This window comes from Homarus americanus, unplaced genomic scaffold, assembly GCF_018991925.1.
Source record: "Homarus americanus isolate GMGI-L3 unplaced genomic scaffold, GMGI_Hamer_2.0 scaffold34921, whole genome shotgun sequence".
NCBI classification, from domain to species: Eukaryota; Metazoa; Arthropoda; class Malacostraca; order Decapoda; family Nephropidae; genus Homarus; species Homarus americanus.
In genome coordinates this window covers 4,091,730-4,119,612 of record NW_024741901.1, presented here as the reverse complement: position 1 = coordinate 4,119,612, position 27,883 = coordinate 4,091,730, and the positions used below count along the sequence as shown (strand labels likewise).

Genomic DNA, 27,883 nt, shown 5'->3' with positions numbered 1-27,883 from the left:
AGATTCCACCTGCACTCCGTAGTCGTTTAAGGCACAACCAACAGGCACCCGTAGTTGAAGGCCCAAATCAGCCTTTCTCCACCTTGGAAAGTGTACCTCTAAACTCCACTGACTCTTGGCCCCAGTGTGCGACCCTGTATCACTCAGCTAGCTTCACTTTACCCCCCAGTACATCCATAAAGCGGAAGGGAGTGAGCCAATCAGACCTTGTACAGTTGAGAGAAGCTTTAGCTTCCCGTTAGCAAGAGGGTTTCACTAAGCTGCTTGAAACATGTGGTATTGTGAGCCGAGGTAGAGGAGAGCTGATGACCCCAACGATCGTCCCGTCGTCAGCTGGGCACCCAGACGGCTAGATTCCCTCAAGAGATCCTTTGATACCCCGCTAAACAGTGACAGGCCTACACTGATCGGTCCAATGGCGACAATCGCCACCCTCAATCATCAACGGCAGTCTCAAACGGCAGTCAATCTCTCGCAGTCAAGTGGGTTCTGGCGGAAACCCTGAAATGAACTCACTGTTAGCTCTAGTTAACTTTATCACTGCCCTATCTAAACCCTGTCTGAGATTGAATGAGACTTACTTGTTATACTGCAATAGCGCAGCACAGGTGACTAGACCACGTGACTATTTCTGTGGACAGACGCGCAGGGATGTCCTGTAGGTCCAATCGCTTTCACGTGACTGAGGACCAGCCAGCGTCGCGTCCTCTCAAGGCATTAGCTTAGGCCTACGTGACATATTTTCCGTCTAACTAATAACTCCTTGGGACACCCGTAACATTATTCAGACTGATAAACGATCTATAATAATTCCAAATTCAATAATAGTCCCTTAACTTCATGAATCGCATCATTATTAATTCGGCAAATTACATTTAATATCACTTAGGCCTAGTTCCACAACCTCTCGCTATGTGCAGGGAGCGCTCTCTTCCCTCCGACGACCTTGAACCTATATACAACATGTATATAGAGAGCACATTGTGAGTTTCCTTTCTCCATTCCATCCTGAGTGTGAACCAAACATCCTGAACGCTACAAGCTTATCGCGTGGCAACACTGGTGCATGTTACAACTCCTTTCCACTCTATCTCTCTAATCACTCACACCTTTCTGCTTTCTCACTCCATCTTTTAAAATGTTACGCAATGTAATGTTGAAGGGATACAACTTTGCTCATTTAAACTTATACTTATCACAATCTCCCTAAAAAAAACTTTAGCTTTTGTGTTTATTCAAGATATCTTCAGGTCATGAAATCCACTAATCCCCCACCCAAGAAAGGGTGACCTGACATTCCATTAGGTCAGTAATACGAGACCACTAATCCCCCATCCTACCTCCACCTGACATGGAGTCAGGTCAGGTCAGGTCAGGTCCGTCCCCTCCCCCCACCCCGAAAAAAAATACTTTAACTTTCATCTTTATTCAACCTCGGAAAAAATTTTCCTAACGATGGAAATTTTTGGAAAATTCCAGCATTGGGAATGATTTTCAGAGCAAATTGCAATGCCGACTATCGGAGATTTCTGGGTTTGAGGGATTCTGGTGGCTAACGGAAATATTACTGTATACTCAGATCCACCTATGACCCACATAGCGATAATCATGTTGTGAGATATATTTCATTATTGTTCTGAATACAATTCAAACATTATTGATATTTATGTAAGCCATCAACATTCTACCCTCGCATCAACAACATTGATGTACAGTATATACAAGTAATAATAATAGATTCATATGCCATTAAACACCCAGTAATAGTAGTAGAGTACATTATTAGTAAAACTGGAAAATCTAGCCACTTTTCTAGTGCTATTCATAAAACTCGAGTGGAAAACTAGCGCCTACTTAGAAAAAATCTGGCAACACTGCTGTCCCAGCTGCATAGACTACCAGGCTATCCATCCGGTGAGAGCCGAATAGCCACTGCATTTTAAAAAAGCCCCCACAGGTGATGGGAGTCTTCAGAGGAAGCATTTCTCACTAAACATAAGCCAGAAAGTTGACATGTTGAAGTGCGTATAGAGTTGAGTTATACTCTAGGCCCTGTGCTCCAAAATCCATGATTCCCGAATAAGGGAGCCCATATCTGCTACAATTAACAGTGCAGAGTTCCACCAATTACAGCCACTCCTCGACTTACGACGACGGGGTTAGGGACCCAAATCCAGGTCATAAGTCGAATTGGTCGTAAGTCGAAAATGCGAAGATAATACAGTACATAGAAAATCTAAAATGGGTGTCTCTCTTTCTTCTCGGCACCACGAGAACTCTCACTTTTAAGCATCCCAACCATTTTAAAGGGAATTACAAACGAAAACTTTGTCAGTACACATCGCAATCACTTACGTCGGGACTCGAAAATACGTAATTTGAAAAAATTTTGGTATGACTGGGGCGGTCGTAATGTATGGGTGGTCGTAAGTCGAGGAGTACCTACATATATATATTTATAATTAGCTTTTTATATTTTATTTTTTTAAATGCATATGATTTCATCCTCAGAAACTCGTTCTTAGGCCCAGAATGGAGAAAAATTTTCTGGAAGACTCAAAATTCATTCCAGTTATTGGAGAGTTCAGGGAACTGGAGATTACCACTAACAGGGATATACAGGATAACTGTATCTCTTACTTTTACTGTACCATTAATATTGTATACAGCTGTAGTTCTTTCCACCATTTAAATTTCATAATTTCTATTAAATGGAGCTTGGACAAACACATTTAACAGGAAAGATTGAAAACAACTGAATGTTATGATAGTATCTTTAAAAGAATCAATTTATTGTCTACAAATATTTAACATTAAGAACTAGAATTATCTTTCATTATTCTGCTATTTCTTCATCTTCAGATTCATTATGAACATCATCAGTATCATCATCCATTTCTTCTCCATCATTTGACTCTGCAGTATGAGGTGAGGTACAACCTTCAGGTGATGTTACTCCCGTCTCTAAAAACTGCGTGGTGAATCTTCTTAGTTTGAGGTTTGATAAGTAGCGTATCTCTCCTGACCAAGACTTGAAAATTTCCAGGGCTTCTGGATTTATGAAGTCCACAGTTTCTAAGATGAAATAAATGAATAAGAAGATGAATGATCAAATTGATATACAGGATATGATATGGTGCAGTATATGATTTGCAGTCTGAAAATTCCACAATTCCAAAACTTCAAAATTTGAATGCCAGAACAGTAAAAATTCCTGTCTAAATGGCACTAGATGTGTCTAAGATTGTCACTGTTTTCTGTGTTTATCTCACTTATTTTTGTGTTTTTTAGCACTTAATCTGACCTTATTATTATTGTCCATTAAACATCAAACTGAAGATGACAAGTGTAATGGTGTGTTATGCTTACCATCATATAGAATGTTGAAATTCATCAAAAATTAGATCAAGGCAACTCAGTGTGTAACCTAAAGGAGCATTGTGGTGTTAACACAACAATATACAACATGAAGAAGTAACTTGACTAACTGCTGCACTTTTATTTGGAGAATGATCCAAGTAAGTGCATTGTGAAGTGTAGAATCACACAAAACTAGATCAGTTAACCTCAATTATTTTCCAGTGAAATGATATATGAAACATATTCTACAGTATTCTCTGATAAAACAGCTTTAATGAGGTTTATTCCGTTACAGAAGCTCTGAAGGTCCTGTAGGTCACAGCCTCCAGATACAATATGGCAGATACTTTGTTTTAAGTATCACTACAGAGAGGACTTACAACCTTGAGGATCGATTAACAGAGTTAGCTGCTCTATTAAAACTTATTACCAATATAGAAAATTTAAAAAATAATTATAGAATTATACATAACAATAAGGGTATATTTATTACCAAGGCCTGAGCCAGAAAACTGGTTCATCTCCCTTTCTCGTGTGATTCTTATGTGGTCCTCTCGACTGGCATGCTGCCGTGATGCCCGACCACCAATCTTGTGCTTCAACTGTATTTGTTCAAGCTCCTCAAGATTGCGATCAATATATCTACAAAATAAAAAAAAGAAGCAGCATTAAATAATGCTTAACTCAAAAATTAGAAGTACTGTACAGTTGTACCCAGCTTTACGCGGTCAATTGAACCCAGAGGGTACCGCGTTAAGTGAACAACAGAACATATGGGATTAATTCCAATAGAGACTGGCCCGACCCCCAAACTCCACTTTTTGACGACACACAACTATGTTGTCGTAAAAATTTTATCTTAACTTTATGATGGTATGAACAAACAAGTAATATAGAAGAGGTTAGGTTAGGAAAAATAAAGGTTAGGTTAGGAAAACTAAAAGAGTAGGTGTAACACTTACGTTAGTAGAAGACACACACTGCGCAACCTTACAGCGCGGCTTGCCCAGGCGGAGGGAGGCGGAGGCGGGAGGGGAGGGAGGGAGGAGGAGGGAGGGAGGAGGAGGGAGAGGCGAGGCAGGCGGCAGGCGGGAGCGGGTGGGCGAATCTAAAAATAGCGTCTCGAGTCGGACACTCTGCGCGTATATGGGTAGATGAACCGCGTCAAGTGAAAGTTCGGTTCTGGCGAGGCACCGCGTATATGAGAAATCGCGTTAAGTGAAACCGCGTAAAGCGGGGTACAACTGTACCATATTTTATGGCATATAAGATGCCTTTTTTGTTTGAAAAATGGCTTAAAGAATCAGCTTCTTTCCTATTATGAAGTTGCAGTCTCCTGAAAGCCAATGAAACCCCCAGTTGCTGTCTACAGTAGGCTAAATTCTACCCCGCCCACATTACAGGTATTATTACATTTAATTAATAAAAAAAAGAATTAATTTAAGTATAAAAGCTGGATTTTTTCATCTAGATTGTATACAAATGATGTTTGATGAAGCACAATTGTTAAATAACATAGGAAAATATAGCTTATGGATGCTGGGAAAGGAGTTACATGAGTTGCGAGTTTGCCACAGCCTTTTGACTTTTTTTATATACAGGTAGTCCCCGACTTACGACCGACTTTACTCTTGTAGATACCAAACATATTGTAAAAAATGAAAAGATTATGGATATATAGTACAGCTATACCCTTTAATACAGCCTTAAAACCTGGCTCACTCTTCTCCTCTTAGGTAATGTTTGTTCTATCTGGAATTTTCTTCAAAATAATCCAGTCTCATCCACATTAAACACCTGTTCTGGCAGGTAACCCCCCTCATTGATGATGTTTGTATCTCTGAAAGTTTATAAGTTGAACATTCTTAAGTAGAGGAGCACCTGTAGTAATTTTTTTTTCAAACAACAGTACTGACAGGAGTTGGAAGTGATCAAGTAACAGCCTAGTTTACCATTACTGGTGGTGAGCAAGGCCAAATACAAAGTCACGTCCCCTCCTCTCTTAGCTTGCCATATCAGGGGCTTTCCCTCACGGAGGCCAGATGCCTTATCAACCCTAATGGCATATTACCTTCCAAAAGCTCACTCGCATTGCTCCTCAGACTCACAAGTAAATGCATAGATAAGTCGAGTCCATATAACACCTCCCCAGACACTCGCCTTCCTGGTTGGTTAGTAGTTTGGGATTTGGACCTATCAACTGCCAGGGTCATTGAGGTCATCAACGTCAAACTACATCCACCAACAGAAATATCCTTAACACCTTCAGGTGTTAAGGATAATTCTAAGACCACATACACTCACTAAGTATGTAGCCCTTGACTTGTGCTCTCCTACACATAGCTCACCCCCCCCATCAATACCTACCCCACCCCCTTGTGACCTAATAAGGCCCTGAGCTCGAGGGTATGGAGGGGGATGGATGATTAATTTTGACTGTGACTGTACTTGTTGGGTTATTTTGGAGGACTAGCTGCTACTCTTAAGATAAAGGCAGGTAACAGTTTATTTGGACACTGAAGGAAGGAAAAAAGACAAATAAATAAACAGAGCAATTACCATAAGGCAACCTGCATAGTGAAAAATTGAAAGGGGAAGTTAAGCTTGGAGAATTATACACTCTCTGCTATGAATAATACCCTCCTAGCCCTGCTTGAGCAGAGATTGAACCATTTCTTACATATAGTAATGTGGAAAACATACCTCTGAATTAATTCAAGTGCATCTTTGGGCGTAAATTCCTTAAGCTGCCGATCCATGTTATCTTTAAACCAGACCAATTTATCACCTAAAAACTGAAGCTTCGCATTGCTCTCTCCTCTTCGTTTCTGTAATTTTAGTTGTCTGAAAAAAAAAGAAGTAATTTGTTTAACATTCAATGACAACCAGCTCTTGTGGAAAAATAAGGGAATGATCTTGAAATCCCATTCTATAGTTGAACACAGATTGGACAACTTCTGTACAATTAATAGTTTAAGAGGATGAAAACCTAAATCTCAGGACCCCTGACATGTGTGATGACGAGCTAATACAGTATACCTGTATTAAGTTATAAAGTATCACTCCTAGCCAGCAGCAGATCTGCAGCCAGTGCAAATCAGTGTGTAATAATATTGTGAACAGTTTGGTGATGATTGGGTGGGGAGGCAATCTGCTAACTTATTGATTGAGTGAAGTAAGCATGGCAGTCACAGGGTGACGAGACGTGAGGGTAAACAAAAAATCAGGTGAATCAGGTAACACTGGCAAGAGGATTGTTAGGTCAATAAGTTCTGGGTGTGTGTGTCATGGTGATGTAATGTGAGGTAGTGTTACTGAGGAAGGTAGTTAAGACACAAAATAGGTTTGCTTAGGAGGCCAGGTGGTAGTAAGAGTGTTAACCCCCACAAACAATAGAGCAATTTGGTTCAAAGGGCATCAGCCACTGTGAACAAGATACTTTTCATGATTATCAGGAGCTTGTAGACAAACCCTACAACAAACATAGTGCATACCTGAACTGCCAACTCAACTTGTCTTGTCAATGGGATCAAATACCAGTTACAGTAATTACTGTAACAGGAAAGCCTCATCAATATCATCTGGTTGCATTTTGGAATACCAAGCCTGGTACAAACCCATAGTGAATTGGAAGCAATGATATTTGTCGGGACAACTCAGACTTATCAAGTAAATGAGTCAAAACCAAAGTTTACTAATTGAATAATCCAGCCCAGATTTAATCAAATGCTAGGGACCTGGAGGACGTCCCTAATATCCTATTAATGAACACTTGGAAACACCCAACTCCCTCACGAGAATAACATGTGACGGCCCAGTATGTATTAGAGGAAATTATATAAAAACTAGCAGAGGAACCCTGCTTCACTAGAGGGAGGAACAGGAGATAGTGCATGACCATCCTCTATTCACCCGCACTGCCCTACCAAATTTCAGCTCTCCATCTTCTAAATTGTGGAAATGCATAAGGATCAAACAAACAGAATGATCTTATCGTCATCACCACCATTTTATGGCCATTTTCCACATTTATGGGGGTTTAACCACAATTATCTGATATCATGATGTCCTTGGTTGCCATTACAAAATTTTTAAGCAAAATATTTTCTGGATGCCCTTCCTATATCGTAGTCACTTTTACAAAGTGGGAATTGGACATTATATGTACAACTTCAAAGCACCCTCTTAGCTGGCAAGGCAGGTATTCAAAAATTACCCACCTACTTTATCCATTCTTATTATAATGGGAAAAGATTTTACATACATGTGCTGTAATTTACTTATTTAGAAAGACTTAAAATAGGGTAAAATAAAATTTCAAATAGCTTACCTACTGAATTTTTTGGATAACTGTTTTGCTTTTCTGCTCCTTGGATGTACAGCTTTTTGGTTTTCCTTGATAATATTCAATTTTGGTTTAGCCTGAAAAAGGATAAATGAAATTAAAAAAAAAAAAAAAAATCACTGAGATGTTAATTTACAGTTACAGCAGGGGTGGGCAAAGTGCGGCCCACGGGCCACATTTGGCCCGCCAAATTATTTCTGTGGCCCGCCACTGCATTTGGCAATCAGAAAAAAAAAATTCTTATTAATTACAGAAAGGACAATTTTGGAAGTTGGGTGGACATAGTAGCAATACTGGCTCGTCGCTGTTAACCTGTGGCCCGCGAAGTGTGCCACCATTCATGAAGTGGCCCTCCATCAAAAATAATTGCCCACCCCTGAGCTACAGTGTACCAAAAGTAATGTACTGTGCAGTACAGGTATAGTATATTTGCTGTGGCGAGGCAAGAGTTTCATGAACTATTATGCAAGCTTTAAAAAATATGGAATTTAAGGTCCTGCAGATATTGGACACTCACGGTAAAATAGCGTTAGTAGGAATTTGGCAGGTTAAATATTATTATCCAAACCTCTAACCTGTTAAACATTAAACCATGACGACCTTTACATACCATTTTTTAGAAAGTGGTATATTAAATCTTCTCCGAGTTAGGAAAAGTTAATGAAGTGTTCTATACCAACAATACACCACGTGAAATGTTTGTTTACATCTCAAGGTACAAGAACGCAAGTCTGGATTCCAGTAACTTCCCGTGACGTCATCAAGAACGACAATGTAGGAATAAAATGTGGAAACGTGTAAAAAATTTAACTAATTCACCTATGATCACTACAACTAGTGGTGGACTATTAGGGTGATAGCTTGTATTGAATCCTATTTTAAGGATCACACTTGTTCCTGCTTCCACCACTTTTATTGAGAGACTTCCATAGTTCTTCCACTCTCTTCCTAATGCATTATTTATTTTCTTGTGTTCAATGTACTGCACTAACAGTTCTCTTCCCCTCACCTCCAGAAGAAATACAGTATTTAACAATGAGTAAAATATTTAAGTTTTTACCAAAGAACTCGGTCACTATTATGTTCACATTTCCGCTCCCTAGCACAAAATATGTTTCAGCTATTGCCCAAAAAGCAAAGAAAACAAAAATGTGACACTATTGTGTCCAAATTTCAGTTCGCAGGTCAAAAGAAACTTGCCTGAAAAAGTAAGTAAGAACAGTAACAAAATAAATAGAGTAAACTAATTGACTTCCAAACCTTGATTTCATTTTTAGTGAACCTGGAAATGTTTGGTGCATATTTTAATAATAATAATAATAATAATAATAATAATAATAATAATTGACGGTTTATTGAAAAAGTTCTGCAGCCCGAAGGCTGAAAATATACATTGGACATAAATGACTTATTACATACATTGGTAGTTTAACAAAAGCCTTCATTAGAGAAAGGTAAAGGAACATACAGTGAACATACAGATTAATGTAGGTGTTGAACAGCAAACTCGTAGTGTAGTAACTCCCTCACAGATGGTGTTTGAGGGACCTCACGTGATGTAGTGTCACAGGTTCCCTCACAGATGGTGTTATGAGGCCTCACGTGGTGTAGTAATTCCCTCACAGATGGTGTTATGAGGGACCTCACGTGGTGTAGTAATTCCCTCACAGATGGTGTTATGAAGGGCCCGTGGTGTAGTAATTCCCTCACAGATGGTGTTATGAGGGACTGACGTGTGTAGTAATTCCCTCACAGGTGGTGTTATGAGGGACCTGACGTGGTGTAGTAATTCCCTCACAGATGGTGTTATGAGGGGCCTCACGTGGTGTAGTAACTCCCTCACATATGGTGTTATGAGGGACATGTGGTGTAGTAATTCCCTCACAGATGGTGTTATATGAGTGAGGTGTGGTCCCAGGCCTTCCTATCGTAGACGGATTAACACATCGCTGGTTGTTGTTGGGTCTCACGGGCCGTTATCACTGGGTACCTGGGACCTCACTGTGTGAAGGTCAACTTGGGTACCACTGTTACTGTTGAGTTGTTCTCACTGACTTAAGCACTGTTCACCACTGTTCACCTCTGTTTAACACTGGTTCCATTCCTTTCCTAAATGAAGTAGTAACTTCTGGCGAGAACTTGTTGATATTCCGGTGGGGAAGAGGGTTCAGGGGAGGGGGTTGGTATGGGCCAACTTAACAGTTGACCTGGCTGCTCCGAGAGGAGCGCCAGGTACGTCTTGACCCTTCGGTGGTCAAGGATGTAGTGTGTGTGTGTGTTTCTGCACCTGTCGGGTATTCTCATTCAAACTATAGATGATACCACCTCAGCACCCTTGAGGAATTTGAGATTTTCAAGATGGCGGACAATATGGCCGCTAAATAAGAAAATCTGCATATATTATGGCTGTTTATCATTTACTCACAATAAGTTTGGTGCCATTTACATGTTCAAATTCTTTCGTCATAAATATATATATATATTTTAATACTTTTGGTATAGATCATTTGTATGCCGAAGTTGTTCAACAAGTTACAATAAATTCTTCACAAAAGTATATAAATAATTATTTTGATACCTTGATAAAGATTTCCTTTTCTCGTATTGTTTTATGGGAATTTATACATTTTCAGGTTACAAGATTTTCTCCTTACACTGAAAGCGATATGTATACAAATCGATATTTCAACATGAAAACGTGATGTGCACACCAAGAACTCTTGTATATCCTGCTTATGTGTTCACGGTAAATTTGTTTAAGCACACACACACACAGATGGCCGGATTAAGGTTGATAAAAGAGAAGGGCTCACAGGGATCCTTCTGCAGCTCTTCACAGTCTGTTTGGTTCTTAATTTCCCTAAATAACTTGGCATCGTCCGCTAATATTTGTATGGAGGAGTGTATAGCTTCTGGCATGCTATTAATGAAGGAAACAAACAACAGCGGGCCAAATACACAGCCGTGATACCCCGCTTGTGACGGGTACAGATGATGATTTCATGCCAGTAATCACCACACACTGCTTGAGATCGTAGAGAAAGTCTCCAATGCACGCTAGAACACTCCCCAGAATCCCGTACCCTTCCAGTTTAATGTTCAGCCTCTCATGGAGTACGCTGTCGAAAGCCTTGGGCAAAATCTAGGTATATATTGTCGATATTACCACCCTGTTCTAGAATTCGGGTCCAAATATCCAGTACTTTGAGTATATATATATATATATATATATATATATATATATATATATATATATATATATATATATATATATATATATATATATATATATATATATATATATATATATATATATATATATATATATAAGACCAGGCGTGTGTGTGTCTGTTCTGGGCAGCCAAAACGTCACAATCGTTTTTCATCAAACTTGGTGGAAAAATCGCAAAAAATTCGTAGAGTGGAACAAACCTGGTCCCATGTCGATGGTTTCTTTAGGAAGGCATTAGTTAACAATTTTATTTACCATGGAAAACGATGCAAGTCTACGGACTTGGCGCACCCTAATTAACCGTGCAAGTCTACGGACTTGGCGCACCCTCATTCGCTGTACGCTGTCACGAGCGTTCAAACTCTCACAAGGGCACGAACGTGCCCGCGATCACTTGTGTGTGTAAATATATACACACACAAGTGATCGCGGGCACGTTAACAAAGATCAAGAGTGAGAAACATTATACTGTATGTATATTGTGTTGTCAAAACAAGAGAAACAATTGAGACCCTGCAATTGTGTAAATGAGGCACAAAGTCAGATTAGCAACCTGGGACTTGGTCACAATTTTTGTGATGCCATATGGCAGCAGGGTCTACCCTTAGACAACACATTATGCTTCCAATATCTTCCCAGGCGGTATACCTTCCTGTTTGGTAGCTGCCTACTACCTATAGCTATGATTGTTATGTGAATATATATTGGAGTAAACATTTGTGTATGATTGCCTATGTATGATTTATTATTTGAAATACTAAGAATGAATTGTATTCAACAGTTTTGACAGAATTATAACGTTCGGATTCAACGTGACGGATCTGATTATTCCTTAATAGCTCAGAAGGCGATTATACTGCTAAACATTATTAAGATACAGTATTATAGTTTTACTGTATTATTGTTTGTGGAAACATGTACAAGTTAATGATAAACCGGTCAATAATAATATTGATTTTGATTTAACTGAGTGTACTGAGAGAAAAAGTCTAGACTGTGTATCGAAATTTTCATCTTATTTTCTTCATGGGTCTAGTGTTAGTACTGAAGAAAGTGGAGTAACTACCGAAAACTTACTATGTTCGTTAGCGTCACGTATCGGGGCCAAGCGGGAGTCCCGGGTCGAAATGAGAGAGGTAAGCGAGATGCCTACGTAGCACCAACCGCAGCATTTTACGTGTGTGTGGTGTGATACAGTAATATACCAGGAGTACAGCGCTGCTGAAGCCACACCACTGTAAAGGTGCTTTACACAGTTCTGGAGTTTTTCAGGTGTTTCAGGGGAAGCCACGTGGGTTAATGCTTTCCCATTGCCGGAACGACGGCGCCTGGTTGGTTGATTTGTTAAGTAATGAAAGACGAGTTGCAGTATTATTTTTATCAATTTGTAATTTTAGCCCTTTTTCGTGTGCCATGTTTGTACTTACTGACTTATCTCACTGCCTCAGCTAATCAGACGCCGTCGTTCTGCTGGGTAAATCAAGAGGCTTTAGTTCATGTTGTTTGATTGTTATCTCTTAACGCTGTTACACGGTTATCTTGAGTTGTCAACATAAGTTTTTATTAGACATTTATCTTCAAAAGAATAATTTAGAACTATAGTAGGTGCTGTGACACATGGTAGCAACACGTCCAGAGGCTACTTGGTCATCAAGACTGCATTACTTTTACTTTTATCCTCTTCACCACTGATCGGCTCGTTAGCCGCTTCGGCGATCGTTTACGTCTCTGTTACGCACTGTTGGCAAGTACTTGACATGCACTGGCTCCTGAATGTACTTGAACCTGCTCCAGTGCTTGTCAAGTCTGGTCTTGAATGAGCTCACACTCGGTGCCGTCACAACACTCTCTGGTAGATTGTTCCAAGAGTTTACAACCCTCACTCAGAAAAAGTTTGCCCTCACAGTTTTCTGGACTTGCGGCTTCTTCAACCTTGAGCTGTAACCCCTTGTGGGGCGAGCGTCCGCCAGCTCCAGGTATAAGGGCACTCAACTGAGTAGTGCCCTTTGAGATGCTTACACACCTCAATTAGGTCCCCCCTAGCCCCACTGTAGTATAAGCTAGGCAAGTTCAGGCGCTCCAATTGCTAAGGACTTAAAACGCGTATACTAAATTAGTAATAACTAAAACTAATGAGTTACACTGCCCCAACCCGTGGAAACAAGAACAGTACTGGGCTTCAGAATACTCCTATGCAAGCCTATCAAGAATAATGGAGGTATCCTAAACAGGGACTGTCAGTTGGTAGAAAATGTTCAAAGGAGGGCCACCAGACTGGTGCCTGCACTTCGGCACCTCAGCTACCCTGAGAGATTGGAGCGCCTGAACTTGCCTAGCTTATACTACAGACGGGCAAGGGGTGACCTAGATGAGGTGTATAAGCATCTCAGGGGGCACTACTCAGTCGAGTGTCCTTACTTGGAGCTGGCGGACGCTCGCCCCACAAGGGGTCACAGCTCAAGATTGAAGAAGCCGCAAGTCCAGAAAACTGTGAGGGCAAACTTCTTCTGAGTGAGGGTTGTAAACTCTTGGAACAATCTACCAGAGAGTGTTGTGACGGCACCGAGTGTGAGCTCTTTCAAGACAAGACTTGACCAACACTGGAGCGGGTTCAGGTACATTCAGGAACCGGTGCATGCCCAGTATTTGCCAACAGTACGTGACAGAGACGTGACCGATCGCCCGGGCGGCTAGCGAGCCGATCAGTGGCGAAGATGATAAAAGTAAAAGGCCATGGCCTCCTTTCCTTGACATGGCCGCCCCTAGTTGGGTGGCCATTATTTAAAATAGGTAATAAAATATAGAAATACAAGATCTTGTAATGAAATAAAGAAATAATATTAATATGCAAATTATGAACACCATTAACACAAAACGCTCTTTCGCAACTCCGTATTTTACGGTGATAATTTTAATATTAAATTAGTAACAGGAAAGCTTATTATCGCCTAGAGGACGAACGGAGGTAAATTAATTAGTCAAATAAAATACTTCTAAAAGAATTTCCAAGATTCACACAATTCCGATACCAATAAAATAAAATATTAATAATAAAATTAAATATAACACTGTTTTTAACTTAAAATATGTACCGTATATGCCATACACTTTGTGAATTTTCATTAACATATTTCAAAATGTATCGTCCCAAATTTTTAATACTGCTGCTGCTCTATCGATTTACAACACATCGCCTTCGCTGTTGATACCCTCATGTATGTAACAGTGTGACAAGGAAGTGAGGCCATATACGAGCACGGCCAAAGTATTCCTGGGCCACTGGTTCACTGTGAGTTAAAGTATTTATTGATGTTACTGGGGGTCTAAGAGGACTGGGTGGCGCAGCCTTGGTGTACGATGATTTCCTTCTTGACGCTCTCAAGGTGCCATCATTTGTGTACTGTATAATACCTATTTTTCGTACTTTTTTTTTTACGGGGAATAACCCACCCGGGCACAGGTCATCGAAGGGTGCGAAAAATAAGAGTAAAAAGAAACAAAAAATATAAGAGAAAAAATGCTAATCTACCACAAAGATGCAGGAGAAGCAGAGTTTTGAAGTGAGACAGATTGTAAGAGTATGGAAACGCAGAAGAAGGCAGAGCATTCCATAGTTTGGCTGTGTGAGGAAAGAAGGATGCACTATAACGGGTTTTTCGAGTGTGACCGACATCCACACACAAACTGTGGTCACCACTGGCAAGACTAGTGTTACAAGCCCACTGCCTTGCCGGCGGTACACAGGATGTCAAATCCACTGAACATTAGCAGTACTCCAAGTTAGGACGAATGAATCCCTTATAAATTTGAAGCAACTGCTCAGGAGTGAAGTAGCTCGTCAATATTGAGTTTGGGTATCTTTAATCGCATTTACAAGACAATATTTGTGATTTTTTTTATTAATTAGTTATACCCAAAGGGAGGCAAACTCGTCAAAAGACATGCGGCCTAACACAACGTAAGACAACATTAAGATAACTTTTATTTTAATAAGCAGACAGACTTTACTGTCCCTCCCTTTGATTTTCAAGCAGGTTGTGACTCATACCAAAAACTCTGAAGTAAAAATTCCTGTTTAATCTGCAGCTGTAACCCTCCTTCGTCAGGGTCACGGTCAGGATATCTTCTTTTCTTCTAGAACAGTAGCCGGTCAGTAGCCAGGGGGAGACATGGTGTGAGAGGCCGGGTCGATTACCTGTTGAGGTGGCTCAAACGGGGTTGGTGGGGAGTGGGCTGCTCGATCAAGACACGGGTGCGGGTGACCCGGTGAACAGGAGGCGATTTTATATCAACACAATTCCATTTTAGAGCAAAAACTGAGGTACAGTATTCCCCTTTCCCCACCTCACCATCTCAGGAGCTCGTGTCTGCGGGTACGATACGAACTCTCATAAATAAAGACGTTAATATTTTCCCCTAAATGATGATAATAAAACATTAGGTGATTACGGTACAAAACTATTCAATTCTAATGTCATTTTAGCCATAGCTTTATTTAGTGGAAAACTTTCAAAGTCCAGCTTTTAAGAATTAGCTCACAGGTCTCTAACAGAGCGCTTCTTTACGTTCTTTTTACTTATTTTAATAAAAGAACAAATCTAATACAGTAATATACTTCATAGAATTTTTCCCAGCGGTAGATCTATTCCACTCCAGAATCAAAGCAAAAAAAAGTGTGTGTGGTGGCAGTGATCCACCTTCTTCCCAAACTGATCTGATAACTTCAGTTTATTATCAGCATTAACGCTCATATTTTTCTCACATCTAACTTCAGTAAATGTCATCGTCACTTTGGGACATATGGTACGCCTCCTTACACCTCGTGCAAATATGGGGCCACCCACCTCTTAAAATACTGGACCCCCCACCCCCTGTATATTCCCACAATCAAAATACAGGTTTCCAAGTTAGTATGCCAGAGATGGGGAGCATTTATGAAGATGTGAGCCAAAGTCAAACCTATTTTAGGGATTTTCAAGACGAACAAAATGAACCCTGACAACGAGGCGTAGGTCTTTTTGAAGAATACAGCACCAGTATAATTAATAAACAGACATGCGTTAATCTCTTTTATGTAATCAACAAGTTACAGGGGGAGAAATGTGTGGCGTGAGGGCGCGGGGCGACAGTATCTGGTCACGAATCGCTATTAAACAAATTATTTATGGAGACGTGAGTCATAGCTCACCCCCACCATGCATATACTGATACACTACCTACCTACCACACACACACACACACACACACACACACACACACACACTCACTCACTCAAGTACAAAAGTAAACCAGTACGGACAAAGGCAGCTATATTGACTGTAGGAACAATTGGAGCACGTGACGTAATTTCAGCAACAGGAAACACAGCTACAGAAATATGAAGAACAGCAATATGAAAAAAAAAAATGCTGCTGGACCACGAGAAACAACAACAGATGCAGTTAGTGTGGGAATGTGAGTATGGGCGTGTAAGGTGAGGCCGCCCACACCCATACTGGTCTGGTTAACCTTGGCTTCACCGACAATGTGGCTGTGCGTTGGTTCATGGTGATGATGCATCCTACGTGCGCTACCCACATCCTGTAACATGACAATACATTTCAGGGGTCTTACCAGTCGTTCTAGTAGTTTTAATGTGATTTCTGTAGTTTTTTCGTTCCCGTAGTTTTTTATCTGTTGTCTATTTTATTCTGTAGTTTCTTGTAGTTTATGTCTAACGTTCCTGTAACCGTATCTATTGCTTTTGTATTCTTATCTATCGTTCTTTAAGTTTACCTTCATAACACGTAAAACGAGCACAAATATCCACATGGTACCTCTAAACGGTATTCTTCCCGGGTCGTTCCCCCCTCTCCTTCCAGTAACTTCCACATACACGTTCTTCACTACCCTCCATACACCCCAGTAGCAAGTCCTTTCGTATGTGGTATAATAGAATTTATGTATGTATGTTAACAGAGAGATGAACATATATAATTATTTTAGTAGAGATGATGTAGATGTTTTTTTTTTAATTGTTATAAAAAGGTAAACAGTGGTTGGAGAGGAGGGTGACGGAGGTGGGGAGAGGGAGGGTGACGGAGGTGGGAGAGGAGGGTGACGGAGGTGGGGGGGGGAGGGAGGTGGGGAGGAGGGGTGGAGGGGGGAGACGGAGGTGGGGAGAGGAGGAGAGGTGGGGAGAGGGAGGGGGGGAGAGGGAGGGTGACGGAGTGGGGGAGGGAGGAGAGGGGGAGGAGGAGACGGAGGTGGGGGGGGGGAGGTGGGACGAGGTGGGGGAGGGGGGGGGGGGTGGGGGAGAGGAGGGTGACGGAGGGGGGGAGAGGAGGGTGACGGAGGTGGGGAGAGGGAGGGAGACGGAGGTGGGGAGAGGGAGGAGACGGAGGTGGGGAGGGAGGGAGACGGAGGTGGGGAGAGGAGGGAGAGGGGGAGAGGGAGGAGACGGAGGTGGGGAGAGGGAGGAGACGGAGGGGAGGGAGGTGACGGAGGTGGGGGGGGAGACGGAGGTGGGGGAGAGGGGGACGGAGGTGGGGGAGAGGGGAGGGAGAGGGGAGAGGGAGGGAGACGGAGGGGGGAGGGAGGGAGACGGAGGTGGGGAGAGGGAGGACGGAGAGAGGGAGGGACGAATCTGTGGGTGTGAGGTACGGCATAAATTGACAAGGAATTAAAGCAGCAGCTAGCTAGCATGCGCCCCAGGAGAGTACCGAACTGATGGTGAGAGGGTGGGGGAGTGTAGGTAGAGTGTGTAGAGGATGAGTGTGTAGAGGGGTGAGAGAGGTGAGTGTACAGGAGGTGAGAATTTAAGTTAGATTAAGAATTTTTATAATATGTAGAAATTCCCTTGACTAATATTCAAATGTATAAATCAGATTAAAAAAACTTACTAATTTTAATAAACATGAAAATTGCGGACGGTGTCAAAAGAATACTTGATGGGCCGTGGTGTTAGGATACGAAAGTGAGGTGACATCATCTAGGGCAGTGGTTCTCAACCTTGTTTGCCCCATGAACCCTTTCACCATATGTCAGAATGTCATTCCCCCTCCTTTCCAAGATTGTCTGCCTCAAAAAGTGCATTCCAAATAATATGCATATAAGACTGAAAATCCTTTATTTTTTCCATATTAGTATCAGTTTTCCCCCCCTGAAAACCTGAGGGGCGGAAATTCCCCCCCGGTTGAGAACCCCTGATCTAGGGCAAGTGATATAAGGTGCCGTTTCATTTTCAAACGTATTTGGTAAGTGTAACTAAATAAGTCTCCGTTTTACTTTCACTGACAAATGGTACTTTATCTGTATCAGAATGTGTAAAATGAAGGTAATACTGTAAATAAAAAATAAATACACTGGTACTACGTGCCCATACGCCATATCGAAGTCAAAACTCATTAGCTGTCAAAGTTCCCTTAAGAGAGCTTTACTGCATGAGTGTACTGCATAGGTATTGCTACAAAGGTTACTACGTAGCTGTACTTCATACGAGTTTCTATACGTAGGGGCTCTACATAGGTGTTACTGACGACTTGAAGTTACATAGTGTAAACATAGTAAACAGTATATAGATGTTAAATTTATATCTTGAAAACCATAGGAATAGATAAGATTTATTCTAGGCAGATTATCATAACACAATTTAACCAGAGACAAAACTAGATTACTTTTCTAAATAAATAATTATGATGGTAAAGACTTTAAAAGTTGACTCAAAAGTTACATACCTCATCGAAGATCACAATAACCATGTGATGACAAAGCAAGATTTTTTTTCTAACTCGAATTTCTATTTATTTCTTCTTCGTTGCGTTATTGTTGTTAAATGCTGACATATCCCGCAGGTTAAAACACACACAAATATTAAGAACTTTTTCAAATTAGAGCACAACACTTTTCGTCTTTCAACAAAACAAAAATCATAAATGGTTCTTAGCAAAGAGCATGTGCTGAGGCTTCACGGATATTTTTTTAATTAAGACAATGGTAGTTTTCAGGTAAAATTATACTCACGGTAGTCAGTGACTCTGGGAAAGGGAGACCGCTGGGTTATGACTTTCTGCTGTTATATTGAGAAACTGATTTTTATTCTTCTTCTGGGAATAGTTAACAACTTATTAATTTCCTGTTCTCTCTGTCTGCCTGTACGTCTGTCTGCATATACTGTATACTTGCCCGTCTACCTGCTTGTCTCTCTGTCTGCTTGCCTCTCTTTAGTTACCTGTCCGTATGTCTTCTGTCTGTCTATGTGTTTGTCTCCACATTTTCCTACATGCGCTACTGCCTCCCGCCTGTTTGTCTGTCTGTCTGTCTGTTTGTCAATCTTCCTGTCTACCTACCTGCCCTTCTGTCTGAATGCCCGCGAGTCAATCTCTCTCTCTCTCTGGTCTTCTTGGACTGTGTATGAGTGTTAGTGCAGTTGGTACACATGCACGAGCAGTGGTACACATGTACGAGTAATGGTACACATGTACGAGTAGTGATAGACATGTACGAGTAGTGGTACACATGTGCAAGTGTTGGTACACATACCCGAGAGGCTGCTACAGGTGTGGAGGGCACGTGTGTCTCACCTGTTCACCTTTAGTTAGAGGAGATGGCTGGGCGTCCACCTATGATCCATACAACACACACACACACACACACTATGTTCTCGACATATCAAACAAAAAGTAAAAGTTAATTACATTTTATATGTACTGTAATTATGAGAGAGAGGTGTGGGGCACACAAGGTGATGAAATGCGTCTAGTGTGGCAGCATTATAAGTGTTAAGGTGCAAGTACAGCTTGCTCCCTTTCAGCTGCCGCCGCTGGCTAGCCCTTGAGGTGAACAGGGGAGCAAACCTTGCCTAAGTCTTCCCTTGCCAGTACACAGCCTCTTCACCACCAAGACTCCTGCTGTGCCTCCTCGTGGCAACACGCGGTAACTGGGTGCCTCGTGGACCCAGGCTAGACCAGCAGGGGATCTCGGAGTAGCAGTGGGCCCTAGAGGGATGGCGCATAGGCTCACTGGCATGTGGACAAGTTCTGGCGACCTACCAGCCATTGCCCCGCTGCCTTGCGTATTAACCTTGGTAGGTATACGGCTACGGGGGTAAACCCCGAACGAAATATCTGCAGTGGAGCCCCACATCAGGCAGACATGCTTATAGAGCTCCAACAAGACCCCAACGGCGGTTTAGACGGAAGAGGTGACCGGTACGGAAACCCATCGCTCAGTACACCAACCACACCGGCAGATGAAAGCAATGCAAGATGGACAGGCTACTAAAGCAATACCCAACAAACTAGGCTTTCTGCAGTCCACCTCTTCCCAGTCATTGCAACTACCTGCACCACTGGATTCAGGAAAAGGGAGAGCCAAGCTGTGTGGTTGCAGCCTGCACTCCTGCCTCACCACATAAATCAACTCATGCGCAGCCATCATCCAGCTCATCATACCTCTCATACCTCTATGGTCGTTTATGTACTTGGATCTAGGCAGCAGTGCAATCCGGTCCTGTCTGTGCGATTGAGCAGCACTTTCCCAGGAGCCACTCTGTTCACCCCACATGGGAGGGGGCGAAAAAAGGTGCCCTAAACATAGCCTGCCTAAAAAACCAACCTGACTGGGCAACCGCACTTAGTAAGGTCATCCTAATGCGGTCGAAAATATAATCATAATAATAGATCAAAGCAAAAACAAATCATACAACCTCTTATGGTCGCTGCATGGAATGTCAGGACCCTTCAGGATACTGGCACAAACGAGCGTCCTGAGAGAATAACTGCCCTTGTGGCAAAAGAAGTGGCTAGGTATAACGTCGACATGGCAGTCATTAGTGAGTCCCGGCTCCCAGACGAGGGTCGACTCACAGAACGGGGGTCCGTCTATAATCTTCATCTGGAAGGGTAAGCCTGCTGTGAAGAGAAACCACATTTATGGAGTTGGCTTTGCCATTCACCAAGCCATCCTGTATATGCTAACTGAAATACCTGTGGCGGTGAACGAGCGCTCCATGATGCTCCGTTTCCCACCGAATCACTCATGTCATGCCATCTTCAACAGTGCATACGTCCCAATACTGGATACAGAGGATGAAATAAAGGAGACCTTTTACGCCGACCTTGACAAAGTGCTAACCTCTATCTCCAGAGGATATAAGGTTGTGTTCTTAGGTGACTTTAATGCCAGAATTGGCAGAGATGCTTACCTATGGCAGGGAACCACGGGGAGAAACGGAGTGGGAAGACGTAATCCCAGCGGCCTACTCCTCAGCAATACCTTATTTAGGCAAGCCGACATGTTCAAGGGATCTTGGCAACACCTTCGATCAAAACTCTGGCATCTCATTGACTACATCATTGTCAGTGAGAGATCGGCGAGATGTGCCCCTCACTGTGACGCAAATCATCGGCTTGTCAGACACACACACTCTCCCTTCACGTCACCTCAAAACGGCGAAGGTAACAAGCCTCCAGAAGAGGTTTAAACACCATGCGACTGGAGAATCAGGCTGTGTGTGCGTGTGTGGTACACCAACACTTACGAGGTCAATAAGGTATAACTGAACCACAAATTTACAAGCAAAGACGAGCTCCTAACACGAAAACAAACAAACACACACACACACACACACACACACACACACACGGAAATATTAGACTCAAGACACGCTCAGAAACACACATACATACACACACACACACGGAAATATTAGACTCAAGACACGCTCAGAAACACACATACATACACACACACATAGTTGTTTTCTCACATGTGTGCGATAATCGATGATACACCTCTGTCTGTAGAAGATATACCACACATGAGTGAAGTTGAGCGAGGTGTGGTGAGGGAAACAGTGAAGATGACGACATTAAATATTATATGATTCAGCGTCCAGTAACTGAGGGTGGTGGTGGGGGGGTGGTGGTGGTGATTGTGGTGGTGATTGTGGTGGTGATGGTGGTGGTGGTGAGGAGCGTGAGTGTGTACAGCGTGGTGTGGTAAAATTAGCCTTGCAATAGTGGGAGTGTTTTGTTATGTTATGGCCAGGTTACCAAAGCTCCCCAACTTTCCGCCCCGCCCGATCCTGCCCCGCCCCACAACCAACACCTGCTCTTCCCCACTCCTCACCCTGACTCATCCCTACGCTGCCACACCCTAATCTACCACCACCCCCCAACCCTACCACACCTCAGCCCCACCCTCACCCCTGCCACACCTCAGCCTCGTCCCCACCCCTGCAACATCTCAGCCTCGGCCCCACCCCTGCAACACTACGGCCCCACCCCTGCAACACTACGGCCCCACCCCTGCAACACCTCGGCCCCACCCCTGCCCCACTGATGTTCACTACCATGTTTATGTGGCTGAAGAAGGTCCGTGTACTGAGATATACCAACTCCATGATTCCATCTTTTATTTCTTCAATGTAGGTTCTCTCACACACACAGCGAGGAGGGTTGTGTCAAGGTTAATAACTGCCTAATATCGACGTACAGTAAAGTATACTCAAGATAATTAAGGACTATGATTAAGTTATATTACCCAATCCTGGACCACTTAAGTTTATATTATATAGGATAAATTTTAAGAACCTCAGAATTATGTTCAGTGTAGTTCATATTACTGTATATGCATTAAGTATGAGCAGGTTTGTTGTCAGGTTTGAATTTGTGACTCAGTTTTGTATGTTGTAGGTCTGGTCTCGTCGACATGGTAACAGCGGCTACAGGAACACCATTGCCACCACTCTCCACTATCACGTACCACTATCACTAGTACCCCTTCACTCCCTCTTGCCCCACCACGAACATGGCATTCACCACCCCCACCAACCATTACCTACTTACTTATGTACTTATCCACTTCGCCATATATCAGTGGCCAAATACTGGACAGGTAAAGGCTCTGGCCAACAGTGCGTAACAGAGACGTGACCGACCGCCCAAGCGGCTATGAGCCGATCAGTGGTGAAGAGGATAAAAGTAAGTCTAAGTGGATTCATCTGGCCATGGATCAAGTGGCGGCCAGTTCTAGATCGTAAGGAGATTACTTATAAAGCTGTCACTACATTTACTGATGTGTTATTCCACAAGTTCTAGTACGATCAACAGAAGGATACAGAGGACCACAAACAGTGATACATGGCCCGAGACCGTAACTTTTAATGTAGCGGCCATCATCTAATGTACATTTTCCTGAGTAGTGCCGATTGAGGTGGTTATAGACTTATATTAACCATCCCTGGCTGTTCATAAGAACATAAGAATGGAGGAAACTGCAGTGGGCCTATTGGCCCATACTGGGCCGTCCCATTTCACTTAACCCCTATTACTCATATGAACTGGGCAGCTGCAAAACGTTCTTGTCTGTGTCCGAGTGTTTGCACTAGCTTGGAATTTATCCTTTGGACGTTCTCAATAAATTGAGTCTTTGGTATATCTCAGAGTTCAAACAGAATTACGGTTCTCCAAGTGATGAAGCTCACCCCTTTAAAAACACCTTATTAGAGACAGAACATATGTCGTCACTATTACGGTGTCGTACCACTAACTTCTTAGTATCCTGTACGTGACCATATGTGCAGTGACAACCACAGGATTTTTTCTTTCCCTCTCTCCGCGAGAGGAATTTTCCCTTCCCTTCCGGCGCCATAATATTTGTCCAGGATCGCTGCCTTGTCCACACAGCTAGGCTGGTTCACCAGTGGTTCCTCACACAGGAGAACCTCCACCTGTTGGACTGGACTAGCAAAGAGACAGTCATGAACCAGATCGAAAATCTTTGGGGTTCAATTGTGAACACCTGGGAGCCGGGGAGGGAGAGGTCAGTGGTGGAGCTGATGGTCCACACGGACCTTGTTGGGAACCACGCGGGGAGGTCAAGACTGCAGGCAGTCACAGTGAAGGAGGGAGGCTGAACAGGTTACTTAATAAAGGGAGAAAATAAATGTTTTAAACTCCTCTTCCAAATGGGTGGTGGTAGGAATAATAACGAAGGACAAATGTATAAGTGTGAACTGTGGTCTACTACTCCAAATATAACTGTACACATTCCACTTGGGGATATCACCTTGAAAAGAAAACCCCTACGAAATATAAGAGAACAGTATTATAAGTAAATAATTAAACAATTAGTTTCGTTCATTAATGAGACGTTCATTTGGTGTGAGAATATGGTGAGGTTGGATTAGATCGAGTGATGACCTTGTTCCGCTGTTGCTGTGAAACACCCCGTGGGAGTGGTGACGGGTGTCTGATGTAAGTGTCTTTAGTGGGGGACAACACAATGCTGTTGTTTACCAAAACTATGCCGGTGTTAAGGTTGGTCCTAAATAGCCTTAATAGATTGTGGAAGATAAAGGTTAAATCTCTCCAGTCTATAACATGACCTTAAGGTTAGGCTGTGATGGTGGTAAACCATACCAATACCAACCTTACGGTTACGACACTTTGCAACTATATTCGTCATGCTTAGCCTAATTGGGATTGGACCTTAATCTCCCGGACTAGGCCTTCACACCACAGTGGCTTGCTGGCTGAATAACACTCAATAATGTTCTATGTTAACAATTTTGTAATGTATTTGCTACCATTTGTTCCCTGGAACTTATTCCTCATTAATACTTAATTTTACTTGGGTACTGAAAGTGGCTTCCTTCGTTCCCGTAAATACTGTTTTTTTAAGTAGTTTGCCCCCAAAACAACGTCGTTTTCTAAAGTCCCCCCCCCCATAAAAAAATTATTATCTGAAGTACTGAACTATCAACACGCCCAGTACTGCCCGGTAAGACCCCGCCATGATTTACACTCTCACACTAATACTGAAATTAATCCATAGCGTCTGCGACGAGTTACCGAGTGGACACGAAATCTATCATGGATGGATGGATGGACCGACCGACGGATGGATGGATGGCATCATTGCTATATTGCATATCCCCATTTTTTTCGAGAAGAATACCGAGATAAATAGATTTAACGCTGGTCAACAAGGAACGTCGCTCCCAATACAGTAAAACGAATGACTTTCTATCTTCATAAAACTTAAAAAAATTGGTGGTTCATACAAGCTTAGGAAAACTTGGCATCCCTAAAAATTACATTAAAAAATACTTTGATGTTCTTGAAACACGAGGAGGTGGTCTAATGCTCCCGAGGTGTGGGGACGCCGCTCCCACACGTCTAAGACGGGAGGAGAGACCCAACTCAATGAAAACATTGTCTCTGATGCTGAGCTGTGACGGTCAACAAAGAAAAGTTGATGATCAAATATTTCTCTGACCCAAAATAACCTTAATCCTAATCGCCCCCGAGGCATTACGGTTCTGAGCATTTCGGTTGGAGCCCATTAAAATTGGGATCCATTCGTATAAGTACTAACTGGGATTGGGACCCGTTATTACTAAGCTCCAATCCCATTGGTTAGGTTTGGTTGTTAGCAATTAGGTCTGGGGCCTGTTTGACGAATCAACAGCTGATAGATAGAACATGACGCCTCAAAAAACACGAAGCCGATTATTTAATAGCCTGCAAAGCATGATAAAGAAACCATGGCAGCATGGTGAGGGTCATTTTATGTCAGTGTAGCAAGAACTATCCTGTAAAGATACAGATGCCTCTAAAACAGGTGAGTGTGATCAATGTGCCCACTTGAATGGAAGAGGCGAGGCTGTGACGGGAAGACGGTAGGAGGGGGGAGGACTCCGCTGCCCTCAGAGACGGCGTGAGGGAAGGGAAGGGGGACACTTCCATAGAGACCACAGGCGACTATTAACTTTCCCAGTAATACCTCTTCATACTACGAGCACCACTCAAATATTAAAATTACAGGTGGTCCAAAATGAAGCCCTAAGATTCGTCACAAGTGAAAGATACCCCTTCACCAGAACCACAGCCGAGATACCTGAGAATAAAACCCATCAACCAGCAGCTCCACACCCTGGCCAGCAGAGTCTGGCAAAGATAGAACGATCAGAGCAAGAACTCCTTCAAAGACTCCCACCAGATAACGACAACAACCATACATGGTTCCCAAAAAGTTACCAAATCTCAAAAGGTCCATTACCACCCCCGATCTGCACGGCCAGGCAATAGACAACCTCCCTAGACCAGCATCCGCCAGTAGGGACGGCGGAATATGAAATAAGGACCCCAAAACACCCATATATGGGACAGGGTAGGATGTCTAGTGCCTGTACCGACAGACAATAACTAACCCATGACACAGCCCTAACACACCATTAGCTTAGCTAGGCGACCAACCCGCCTTCTCTTACCTCCTCCCCTCAATTTCTTCAATTTCCGAACTATAACTTCCTTCCCCCACCTCTAATTTTCTTTCACCCCTCCTTTCTCTAAAAAAAAAGAATAAATAAAAAAAGGCGACCACAAAGACGTCCGCGTGAACGAGTGGGAGCATCAAGTTGACTCATCATAAGGGAGGGACACCGACCTCCTCAAAGATGGAGGGAGAAAGGGTGACGTTCCTTTAAAACTGTTGTGGCACACGAAGGACTCCAGACTTAGCTGATGAATAAAACGATAATCAATGAGCATGATAACTTGACGTACCTGAGATGTGTTGTGTTAATGTTCCTCGGAGAGCTGTTGTAACTCACACTTACCTGGAAAAGGAAAAACCCAGTTGAGATTACCTGCCGCATAACACACACACACACACACACACACACACACACACACACACACACACACACACACACCTATGCGATTATTCACACTTAAATTACCGTAACAACTAAGAAAGAACCAATGATCTTAAGCATTAGTTATGCCTAATGGATGACTAAGAGACCTTGTTCAATATGTCAAGAACACAACAGTAGTATTATTAGTAGTTACCTTGTGCTGGTGGTAGCGGAAGCCTTGGCGCCGTACAGGGTCACCTCCCGGCACCGTCTTAACACTTTTATGATATCTCATGGCACTTGACACCTTGTTGTACTCCACGACACACTTTACACCTTGCGATAGTTTAAGACACTTTGCAACATTTTACGACACTTTGAGAGACTTCACAGCACCTTACGACACTTTTCGACACCGTTTGACACTTGGATTTTGCTTGGACACTTTTTAAGTTATTTCGAGACTTCATAACACTTTATGCCACTGTGACACTATCAAACTATATGGCTTTTGACGGCACTTTAGGACACTTTGACACCATTGGACACTTCATAACACACCTCTGACACTTCATAGCAATTTTCATGGTGCACTACAATTTAGGACATTATACGGTAATATTTTGCAGTAAACAGCATCCACATAATTCAGGAAGGTAAGGTTAGGTTAGGATTCTTTGGTTGCTGTAATCTGCAATTTACGACATTATACGACACTTATTCGACTTAATGGCACTTTATCAGACCATCTGGCACTTTAAAGCACTTTATAAAAGTTTTGGACATAACGTTAACCATTAACATAACGTGACTCTTTATGGCACTCTAGCACCTTATGCCACTTTACGACACTTTAGACCACTTTTATGGCCTTTATAAGTCTTCATGACACTAACACGTCACATCACTTATAAAACTTCATAACACAAACACTTTGCAACACTTACAAACACTTTATTACACTGACGAACACTTTACTACACTTACAAACACTTTACTACACTTACAAACACTTTATTACACTGACGAACACTTTACTATACTTTTCAGTCGTCGTCAATTTCAGTCTCTTCACCGGCCATTTGTTTGTACGTCCTTACCGGCACTAAGGCAGAGACAGCACTGTGTACGTCTGGTCTAATTGTCTCGTTAGAGGCTTCTGCTGACACTCGCATAAATCCGAAACTGCGAAACGAGGCAGATTCAAGACCTGAACGAACCGGCCAAACTTCGTCCAGGCAGTGCTATAATGGACTGAGTTTGGTCGTGTTTTATTCATTCGTTTCTCCCCACATATAGCTTTAGTGATCTTTGTCTCTAT

At 42.5% G+C, this 27,883-nt stretch overlaps 1 protein-coding gene across 4 annotated transcripts; it reads right to left on the bottom strand.

Annotated features, from left to right (window-relative positions):
• Positions 1 to 2,760: 2,760 nt before the first annotated feature.
• Positions 2,761 to 9,209, bottom strand: LOC121876270 (translation machinery-associated protein 16-like). Of its 4 annotated transcripts, none has more exons than XM_042381307.1 (5): positions 9,185 to 9,209; positions 7,691 to 7,782; positions 6,064 to 6,204; positions 3,854 to 4,002; positions 2,761 to 3,075 (listed from the first exon to the last, which is right to left on the bottom strand). In XM_042381307.1, exons 3-5 carry the CDS (start codon positions 6,117 to 6,119, stop codon positions 2,837 to 2,839), a joined length of 444 nt encoding a protein of 147 aa, XP_042237241.1. In that variant the 5' UTR covers positions 6,120 to 6,204; positions 7,691 to 7,782; positions 9,185 to 9,209; the 3' UTR covers positions 2,761 to 2,836. The 4 variants fall into 4 exon arrangements, with proteins under 4 accessions (XP_042237241.1, XP_042237240.1, XP_042237243.1 ...); XM_042381306.1 differs by lacking the exon at positions 9,185 to 9,209 and adding an exon at positions 8,316 to 8,427; XM_042381309.1 differs by lacking the exons at positions 7,691 to 7,782; positions 9,185 to 9,209 and adding an exon at positions 8,316 to 8,406.
• Positions 9,210 to 27,883: the final 18,674 nt, after the last annotated feature.

What these genes read in the sequence shown, in the direction of transcription:
- LOC121876270 (XM_042381306.1), bottom strand. An exon ending in TTATCCAAAAAATTCAGTAG is followed by an intron (nt 6,205 to 7,690) that starts GTAAGCTATTTG and finishes TTTTTTTTTCAG; the next exon opens with ACAACTAAAATTACAGAAAC. An exon ending in GCACTTGAATTAATTCAGAG is followed by an intron (nt 4,003 to 6,063) that starts GTATGTTTTCCA and finishes TTTATTTTGTAG; the next exon opens with ATATATTGATCGCAATCTTG.